The 10,599-nt window shown below is 50.0% G+C and overlaps 1 protein-coding gene across 3 annotated transcripts; it reads right to left on the minus strand.

Annotated features, from left to right (window-relative positions):
- Positions 1-1,139: 1,139 nt before the first annotated feature.
- On the minus strand, positions 1,140-3,718 carry LOC311104036 (uncharacterized protein). Of its 3 annotated transcripts, none has more exons than XM_084145689.1 (4): positions 3,479-3,666; positions 3,264-3,342; positions 2,468-2,782; positions 1,140-2,261 (listed from the first exon to the last, which is right to left on the minus strand). In XM_084145689.1, exons 1-4 carry the CDS (start codon positions 3,479-3,481, stop codon positions 1,900-1,902), a joined length of 759 nt encoding a protein of 252 aa, XP_084001815.1. In that variant the 5' UTR covers positions 3,482-3,666; the 3' UTR covers positions 1,140-1,899. The 3 variants fall into 3 exon arrangements, with proteins under 3 accessions (XP_084001815.1, XP_084001813.1, XP_084001814.1); XM_084145687.1 differs by having other exon boundaries at positions 1,148-2,261; positions 3,264-3,403; positions 3,585-3,718; XM_084145688.1 differs by having other exon boundaries at positions 1,148-2,261; positions 3,264-3,403; positions 3,479-3,567.
- Between the last annotated feature and the right edge of the window lie 6,881 nt (positions 3,719-10,599).

The following is a 10,599-nucleotide window of genomic DNA, read 5'->3' on the forward strand; positions in this document are numbered from 1 at the left end:
AGCCTGTCAACTATGTGTCTGTCTATCCCTGTTCTCTCCTCTCTGCACAGGCCATACAAACGCTTCACACCGCGTGGCTGCTGCCACTCTAATCTGGTGGTCCCTGCGCGCATGACCCACGTGGAGTTCCAGTTCTCCGGCAGCCTCTGGAATTGCCGTTCTGCGGCCAACAAGGCAGAGTTCATCTCAGCCTATGCTACCCTCCAGTCCCTCGACTTCTTGGCGCTGACAGAAACATGGATTACCACAGAAAACACTGCTACTCCTACTGCTCTTTCCTCGATTACTTTTATACTATTCCAGGTATTCCTTAAAGAGGTAGGGTTTCAAGTGTCTCCTGAAGGTGGTCAGTGACTCCGCTGTCCTGGCATCGTGGAGGAGCTTGTTCCACCATTGGGGTGCCAGAGCAGCGAATAGCTTTGACTGGGCTGAGCGGGAACTGTGCTTCCATAGAGGTAGGGTGGCTAGCAGGCCAGAGGTGGATGAACGTAGTGCCCTCGTTTGGGTGTAGGGTCTGATCAGAGCCTGAAGGTAAGGAGGTGCCGTTCCCCTCACAGCTCCGTAGGCAAGCACCATGGTCTTGTGTAGATGTGAGCCTCAACTGGAAGCCAGTGGAGTGTGCGGAGGAGCGGGGTGACATGAGAGAACTTGGGAAGGTTGAACATCAGACGGGCTGCAGCGTTCTGGATAAGTTGTAGGGGTTTAATGGCACAGGCAGGGAGCCCAGCCAACAGCGAGTTGCAGTAATCCAGACGGGAGATGACAAGTGCGTGGATTAGGACCTGTGCCGCTTTCTGTGTAAGGTAGGGTCGTACTCTGCGAATGTTGTAGAGCATGAACCTGCAGGATCGGGTCACCGCTTTGATATTAGCGGAGAACGACAGAGTGTTGTCCAGACATTTTATAATGACAGACATTTTACCCATCACTCATTTTACCCCACATTGGCATAGAGGAAATTGATAGGAAATGTGTCACATCAAAGTGTTGATTTATACAGAACAGTTGGATTGGATTTCACACAGTATGTGTGGGTGTTTGTATGCAGAGGGAGAAGAGTTGTGTATGGTTGGTTTGACAGTCCTCTCTGGTGGGATGACTCTGCCCCCTTGTGGTACACTGAGAAGGAACTAGAAATGCAATTTGAATGATGATGAGTTCCCATTCTTTTATTGTCAATGCCATGAGTACCCTCTGTGGTCTGGTTCGTTTTTAAATTGAGAACATTTCTAGTACAGACAACAACACAGGTGACTATATTTGCTAAGGTATAACAAAACGTATATTTTAGAATCCAGAACACTCCCTTCTAGCCATGTTTTGACATTGCATTGATTATTATCTAATCAGTGTAATCAGTGCTGACTGGCAAAGAAAGCAACAAGATAAGACAGGCTTAATAAGCAAGATTAGTCAAGGCGAGATCAGTCAACTCAACAATACAATTTAGAACAACTTTATTACTCATCTAACAGCAGTACTATTGCCATCAGTAAACACTTTCACCAGCAGGGAGCAGTATTCTACTACTGTATATATGCAATGCAATTGAAGCAAGTCTATAACGTTGAAGACAAAGGATGAACAAGATGAGAATGGTTGAATACTTCTTAAAGTATTCTCAAATCTCAATGAACAGTGATTTTTAATTTAATTGGGAGAGTTAATTCAATTGTATTTATTGTAATTTGTTTGATATTTTGCTTCTCAGTATAAAAAGTTAACATATTGTATATCCACTTTGGCCATGGCAGTCCAGGTTTGATTTCTCTTCACTCAGCAAGAGAAAGGCCCTGGTCCATCCTGTGTAGATGTGCCCTGACCAGGAAAGCCCTTTGCCCTACTGTAGTTTGACGTCCCATGTTCAGTAAAAAACTCTTGACCTTCTCATGAGTAGTCCTATGTTATGATTATGAGTCCAACCAGGATGAAGACCCACAGCAGTCTGCTCCTAGTCCTTGTCCCTGAAGAGATACGATCCTCCCCTCTGGAGTAGGGCAGCAGTTTGTGAGAGCTGTAGGTTCCACTACTAGGTGTCCACAGGGAGCAGTTGTAAGGCTCAGTCCCAGCCTGGGTAGGAAGGGTACTCCTTATATTAAACAGCCCCTCTTCATCCTGCTGGCTTTCTGTGCTGGCGGACTCTGTTATATTCTCTGAGCCCAGGAACCAGTGTACTCTGCCTTCTGGGTAAACTCCAAAGAACTGGCACTCAACCTTAGACTCATTCTGGAACACTTTGTGCTCAGATGTCCTTAGGCACTCTGCAATGTTGAGGGAAAAATAGGATGAGTATTGAATAGTTCTCAAGTAACATTCACATAGCTGGAGAGCATCTTTAACAATTTAATTGCCATATTTGTGTAATATTTGTCTGACTTGCCTATGTGTCATTGTTGCAATTGCTCCCATCCTACAACAGCATCATCATTAGTTTTATAGGAGCATTATTCCTATACAGTATACAGACCTTGCAGTGTCACAGTGGTACTGGCAGCTGTGATCGATAGGTTGGAGCGCAGTTTGCAGACGTAGTTACTCTGAATGGACGGCATCACCCGAGTCAAAGTGAGTGTCAGTCTGTTGTTTGTGTTGTCACACAGGACCCCAGGAGAGGGGAATACACCAGTGGCATTGACCACACACAGCTCTTTCATTTCCCTTGAGTCTACCCAGGAAAAGAGAATGATCTTGAGTGGCCTCGATGAGATGATGTCACACTGCAGCGCCACATTCTGATCACACTGAGCCTTTACCTCAGCACTAGTTCTCAGCTCCACTTTACCTGTGACGATGGATAGAGAGGAAAACTGTTATATCTCCAGGTTTTGGAAGCTTTCCATGCTTACACACACTGTATCTATATTGTGGCCATAGCCAGTTCAGCTAGAGAAGAAGGAGTTGTGAGAACTTGAAGACATTTTGTTTCTGTAGAAAGCAGATCATCTCTACTCAGGTCTTCTCAAAGTGAATACTACAGATTGCATCTTTCTCTTTATCAAGGTCCTAGCCAGACAGCATGGATCTTTTGAAACAATCCCAGACACAAAAAATGCTTTGTACTTTATAATACTTAGAAAGGCCTGTTTTATAGCAGAATCTTATCCAATATTATTTGGAATATGTCTGTACTTTCTGTCTTTGCTGGATGTGACACATCCTTACTAAAAGACAAAAGATTGTTCCCTCAAGCAGCTTTTTTGCCTGGTAAAAAACAGCCAAAATATGTTTTTGTGCACTGTCTCACAATGTTAACAGCCACTTACTTTCACTGTTGACAACTGAAGAGAGCCAGAAGGCTAAGACCCAGCCAAAAAGGACCTCTGTTTTTCTCTGTTGTTTCATCTGCATTTAAATTGACATGAGTTACTCCAGACGGCACAGTTCACAGCTCAAACACATGGCTCTAAAGAGAGAGAAAGAGAGGATCCAATCCAAAGCAGTGTTAGTTTCTGATAGATATTATAGCAGTACTACTCACCATCTTGTTACAGCTCTTAAAATCACAGAGTCATCACTGTTTATGACTTCCTGACTTTTTTCCTGTGAGTGGTTTACTCATACCGATTTAAAGCACTTGAACTAACCTCAAGCTGTATTTAGGTCTCGCACATTTCTGAGCCAGAGGAGTGTCTCACATCTCAATTGTGCGATAACACGGATGGTTCCTCTGGGTTTATTTTCATGTAGTGTCAGGTTTGCACTAGAACATGTGCAGACTGGCCTTTGGTTTGAGTGAGGAAGTATGCTGATTGTTAAGGCAAAGGTGAGCAGTTTCAGATTACTTTTCAGTTTAACTTTTGTCAGTCATCTGAAAAGCTCTCTAGTTATTTTTATTCACTCCATGTTTGGTTTATTCCCTTATATGGAAATTATGTTATATTCCTTGTTTATTTCAGTAAACATAGACAATAATTAGTACTGTATTTCCCCCTTCTTCTCAAGCTTTAATCATGACATAAAGGGCATCTTATTGTAAAATGTTGCCCTTGAATTCCATACATTTCATACTTTTGTGTGTTTTATGACCTTGCTTCTACTATCTTCCATCTCTTGAATATTTATTGAGACTTCCTTGGTATTACTGTAGATATCATTAGTTTCCTTTTGTCCAAGAATAACATCTGGAGTGATACTAGAACACCCACATACCCAACCCTCAAACTTGTATTTTATTTCCCCCATAAACATTTTCCTGAAATTCCCCTAGAATACTCATATGGAATTATAGGATACTGAATTTGGACCAGACAAAAACAATGTTAGTTGAAGTCTTGAAGGTCAAAGTTGCTTAACTCTCACATATTAATAATTTATTCTTGTCTCTGGCTTTTGTCACTATGCAATACACCCCCTCTCAGAGAAACTGACTCTATAGCATCTGTCCACCCACTTGTATTGAAAATAGATTGAAATGTAGTTCCCCCGACACATCTTGACAAACTAAGGGTATTTTAATTGTCCTTGAGTCACTGAAAGACATGCTGTTGTCAGAGGGAGGAGCGATTGTGTGACAAGGTGTGAATGATGTCATGAGCCTCTCACTCCACCGGGTTACCACCTTAATTTTCTTCCACTCTGCTCACCACTCTCTCTACTCAGCCTAACTAGCTCCACCTGTCCCTGCTCTGCTCTGCTCTAATTACTCTGCCAGCTGCGCTGCATTACCCACTACCTCTCCCAGTATTTAAGGCCCTGTCTTTCAGCTCTCCGGTGTCAGATCGTCTGCAAAGCTCACACCCGGAACCTGTTTGCTCGCGCTTCTGGCTCACCCTGGTTTTGTGACCCCGGACCTGCCTGATTTTTGGATACTCGTCTGCCCCAGGAGATCCAGACCTGCTTCTGCCATTACGACTCCTGACTACTCTTCAATCCCGGTAACTCTGACCAGCCTTCTGCCTTGCTACTACGTATTTTGGATTTCCCTTGAACTGTACTGCTGCCTTGTTTCATTCCGCCCTGTTGTGTCTGTGTCTCCCCCCCCCCAGGACTTCTGGACCACCCACCACCGGCTTCATAGGACGCATCGCTGCCACTGGGGGGGGCACAGACCCAGCACATTGGACGGGATCCCTGTTACCCCTGGAGCCTTCATTCACTCCCTACTTCCCTTTTCCCTTAAGTTTAATAAACTTTCTGGTGTGACGCAATTGTGGTCCTCTGGTCGTCTGTCTGAACCGTGACAGTACGATCTGACCATTATGGACTCAGCGCACACTTTCCCCGACATGGAAACCGATGAGCATGAGCAGCAGTTCCAGCAGCAGCAACAACAACTCGCCATGATCATTCAACTCCTCACCAACCTGACCCCAGCCAGTCTGCCCACCAGCCCTGCCCCCGAGTTACCTGCCCCGGTCATTGCAGCCGCTGCTCCGGAACCCAAGATTGGAAACCCCGAGCGGTTCAACGGCGATTCAACCCAGGTCCGGCCATTCCTGACTAGCTGCCGACTTCAGTTCTCCTTGCAGCCAAGGACCTTCGCCACGGAGGGGGCTAAAGTTGGGTATGCCATCACTCACCTGACGGGCCGAGCTCGACTCTGGGGAACAGCAGAGTTCGAACGTCAAACCCCCGCATGTGCAACCTTCGACCTGTTTGCTGAGGAGATGCTGAAGGTGTTTGACCTGGATTCACCAACCGCAGAGGCGTCTCGTGAACTGTTCAGTATTCGACAAGGCAGACGTACAGTCGCAGACCATTCCATCGACTTCCGAACCCTGGCTAGACGAAGTTCTTGGAACACACCATCGTTGGTGGACGCGTTCTTCCATAGTTTGGCTGACTATATCAAGGACGAGTTGGTCTCCCATGAACTGCCTTCCACTCTTGATGAAGCCATCGCACTGACTGTCAGGATCGACAGAAGGATACAGACCCGTCGTCGTGAGAGGGGGCGCCAAGGTCCACCTACTACCGGCATTCGGAGAGATCCGACTGGGCTCCTGTCATCTACTGCCACTCACCCAGGTCAGCTTGATCAGTCTGAGCCTATGGAGATTGGGCGAGCCTCTCTCACTCCTGCAGAGCGCCAGCGACGCTTCACCTCAAACCTCTGCCTCTATTGTGGAGGTGATGGACATCGTGTGGTAACCTGCCCTTTAAAGGGCCGAAGCTCACCGGGCATAGGGGGAGTCCGGTTGAGTTCAATGACCATCCAGTCCTCCGACCGCAAACCCCTGCTGCAAGTTCACCTCCGCCTCTCTGACTCAACTCACACCCTGGCTGCTCTGGTGGATTCTGGCGCCGAAGCCAACATAATGGACATCAAGCTGGCACGCCAACTGGGACTGGAGAACCTCCGTTTGACACCTCCTATTCCTGCCCGGGCACTGGACGGACACTTACTCGGATCGGTCACTCATGTCACGGCCCCGGTCTCGATGGGTCTGTCCGGAAACCATCAAGAAACTATCCAGTTTCACCTGCTCCCCTCTCCAGGCCAACCCCTCATCCTGGGTTACCCATGGCTCCGCCGGCACAACCCTCAGCTCGACTGGGTGACCGGGGTGATCAGGGAGTGGGGAGAGGACTGCCACCGAACCTGCCTGCTTGCTGCCGCACTACCCCCTCGGCCAGTACCTACTAACTCCGCTCCTGACCTCTCCAATGTCCCAGAATGCTACCATGGTCTCAGAGAGGTGTTTAACAAAGCAAGAGCCACATCTCTGCCCCCTCACCGACCGTACGACTGTGCCATCGACCTCCTCCCTGGAACAGCCCCTCCAAAGGGTCGTCTTTATTCGTTGTCTGCTCCTGAAAGAAAGTCCATGGAGGACTACATCAATGGCTCTCTGTCCGCAGGATTAATCCGTTCATCTTCATCTCCTGCTGGTGCTGGCTTCTTCTTTGTGGGGAAGAAGGACGGATCTCTTCGCCCCTGCATCGACTACAGGGGACTCAACGACATCACAGTGAAAAACCGTTACCCTCTGCCTCTGCTCACCTCTGCTTTTGAGTTGCTCCAGGGAGCCACTGTTTTTACCAAGTTGGATCTCAGAAACGCTTACCACCTAGTGCGGATCCGGGAGGGAGATGAATGGAAAACCGCATTCAATACACCAACAGGCCACTACGAGTATCTGGTTATGCCTTTTGGCCTCACCAATGCTCCTGCTGTGTTCCAGGCTCTAGTGAATGATGTACTGCGGGACATGTTAAACAAGTTTGTCTTCGTTTACCTGGATGACATCTTAATCTACTCCAGAAACCTGTCTGAACACACCCGCCATGTCCAGCAAGTCCTTCATCGTCTTCTGGAGAATTCCCTCTACGCCAAGGCAGAGAAATGTGAGTTTCACGTCAAGACAGTGGCCTTCCTGGGGTACATAGTGGCAGAGGGAAGTATCCAAATGGATCCTGCCAAAGTATCAGCAGTCACTTCATGGCCAGTTCCGGAGAACAGAAAGAAGCTGCAACAGTTTCTGGGGTTTGCTAACTTCTATAGAAAGTTTATCCGGAACTACAGTACCGTTGCTGCCCCTCTCACTGCTCTAACCAGCACCAAGCAACCCTTCACCTGGACCCCAGCAGCCGACAAAGCCTTCAGTACCCTCAAGGTGAGGTTCACCTCCGCTCCCATCCTCCAGATGCCTGATGTGGACCGGCAATTCATTGTGGAGGTGGACGCCTCGGATGTGGGAGTTGGTGCTGTGATTTCTCAGTGGGCTGCGGAGGATAGGAAGCTCCATCCCTGTGCCTTTTTCTCACGTCGGTTGTCCCCCTCTGAGTGCAATTACGACATAGGGAACCGTGAGCTGCTGGCTGTGAAGCTTGCCTTGGAGGAGTGGCGTCACTGGCTGGAGGGGTCCACCATTCCATTTCTCGTTTGGACCGATCATAAGAACTTGGAGTACATCCGCACGGCCAAACGGTTGAACTCCAGGCAGTCCCGCTGGGCCCTGTTCTTCACCAGGTTTAATTTCACTCTGTCATACCGGCCTGGATCACGCAACACCAAGCCAGACGCCCTCTCCCGTCAATTCCAGAAGGATGACACCCCCTCCAAGGACCCTGTGTCGATTCTGCCAAGTCCCTGCATCGTTGCAGCTCTGACCTGGGCTGTTGAGGAACAGGTGCTGGAGGCTCTCCGTAACCAGCCAGGTCCCAGCACTTGCCCAGCTGACCGCCTTTTTGTCCCCGAAGACCTGAGGTCCCAGGTCGTTCAGTGGGGACATGACTCCCGCCTAGCTTGTCACCCTGGCTCCACCCGCACTTACAACCTGCTCGCCCAGAGGTTCTGGTGGCCCTCTCTGAGGAAGGATGTACGGGAATTCGTCCAAGCCTGCCCCATCTGCAACCAACACAAGTCGTCCTGCCAGCCCCCAGCCGGATTGCTGCAGCCCCTGCCTGTGCCCAGACGTCCCTGGTCTCACATCGCCCTTGACTTTGTCACGGGGCTGCCCCCTTCAAGTGGCATGACCGTCATTCTCACCATAGTTGACCGTTTCAGCAAGATGGCACACTTCATTCCCCTCCCCAAGCTCCCAACCGCCAAGGAGACCGCCCAGGTGGTCCTGGAACACGTCTTCCGGATCCACGGACTGCCAAAGGATGTAGTTTCTGACCGTGGTCCACAATTCTCCTCCGCTTTTTGGAAGGAGTTCTGTCACCTGCTGGGAGCCACAGTCAGTCTGACTTCCGGATTCCATCCCCAATCCAATGGGCAGTCAGAGCGGGCTAATCAGGAGCTCGAGAAGGCACTGCGATGCATGACTTCACGCAACCCCCACTCCTGGTCGCAGCAATTGACATGGGTGGAGTACGCACACAATTCTCTGACCTGCTCTGCCATCGGTATGTCCCCTTTCCAATGTGTTTATGGATACCAGCCTCCTCTATTTGCCAGCCAGGAAGAGGAGGTTACTTGCCCATCTGCACTTGCTTTTGCCCGTCGATGTCGCCGCACCTGGTCACAAGCCCGAGCCACACTCCTCAGATCCGTTGCCAGCTACACTACCGGGGCCAACCGTCGGAGAATTCCTGCTCCCACCTACCATGTTGGTCAAAGGGTGTGGTTGTCATCGAAGAACCTGCCACTCAGGGTGGAGTCGCAGAAGCTGGCACCTCGGTTCATTGGCCCATTCCCTATCATAAGAGTGATTAGCCCAACTGCTGTCCGGCTCCAACTGCCTAATTCCCTGAGGGTGCACCCCACTTTCCATGTGTCTAAGATTAAGCCCATCCATGAGAGTCCGCTGGTCCCTGCTGCGCCTTGTCCTCCTCCTCCACGGCTCGTCGATGGTGGTCTGGTTTACACCGTCCGCCGCCTGCTTCGGTCCAGACGGAGGGGTAGGGGTCTCCAGTACCTCATTGACTGGGAGGGCTATGGACCTGAGGAAAGGACCTGGGTGCCAGCTAGTCGGATTGTGGATAGGACTCTCATCACCGCTTTCCACCAACGGCATCCTGATCAACCTGCAATCCGTAGGGGCCGCCCCAGAGGGGTCCCTAACCGTCCTGCCCGCTCGGCTTCCTGTCCTGTGCCTGATCCTGTCTCGGGACCTGTCCCATCTCCCGACCACGGCCCTCCGGCTTCCTCCGAGGATGAGGACGTTCACTCGGACCGTTCGGAGGAGTTCTAGCCCTCCTCCGGCTCCCCTCCTCCCGCCCGGCGTGGTGTTGCTCTTGGGACTTCTGGGGCCGTCCCTTGGGGGGGGGGTTCTGTCATGAGCCTCTCACTCCACCGGGTTACCACCTTAATTTTCTTCCACTCTGCTCACCACTCTCTCTACTCAGCCTAACTAGCTCCACCTGTCCCTGCTCTGCTCTGCTCTAATTACTCTGCCAGCTGCGCTGCATTACCCACTACCTCTCCCAGTATTTAAGGCCCTGTCTTTCAGCTCTCCGGTGTCAGATCGTCTGCAAAGCTCACACCCGGAACCTGTTTGCTCGCGCTTCTGGCTCACCCTGGTTTTGTGACCCCGGACCTGCCTGATTTTTGGATACTCGTCTGCCCCAGGAGATCCAGACCTGCTTCTGCCATTACGACTCCTGACTACTCTTCAATCCCGGTAACTCTGACCAGCCTTCTGCCTTGCTACTACGTATTTTGGATTTCCCTTGAACTGTACTGCTGCCTTGTTTCATTCCGCCCTGTTGTGTCTGTGTCTCCCCCCCCCAGGACTTCTGGACCACCCACCACCGGCTTCATAGGACGCATCGCTGCCACTGGGGGGGGCACAGACCCAGCACATTGGACGGGATCCCTGTTACCCCTGGAGCCTTCATTCACTCCCTACTTCCCTTTTCCCTTAAGTTTAATAAACTTTCTGGTGTGACGCAATTGTGGTCCTCTGGTCGTCTGTCTGAACCGTGACAAATGAAGGAGTCAGGTGCAGGAGATAAAACACAGAAGTCCAGAGTTTAATCTGTTTACATAAATCAAACGCTCCCAGCGTGAAAACGAAACTATTATTCCACCTTGGCAAGTACAAATAGAAGAGTAGCTCAACCGAGCTACTAGCTCTCACAATAAACAATCACTCACAAAGACAAGGGGAACAGAGGGAACACTTATACACATACTAATTAGGGGAATGATCACCAGGTGTGTGTGATTGACAAGACATGACAAGTGGAGTGATGAGAATGGGATCGGCA

Source organism: Coregonus lavaretus (genome assembly GCF_964263955.1).
Source record: "Coregonus lavaretus genome assembly, chromosome: 28".
In the NCBI taxonomy this organism is placed as follows: Eukaryota; Metazoa; Chordata; class Actinopteri; order Salmoniformes; family Salmonidae; genus Coregonus; species Coregonus lavaretus.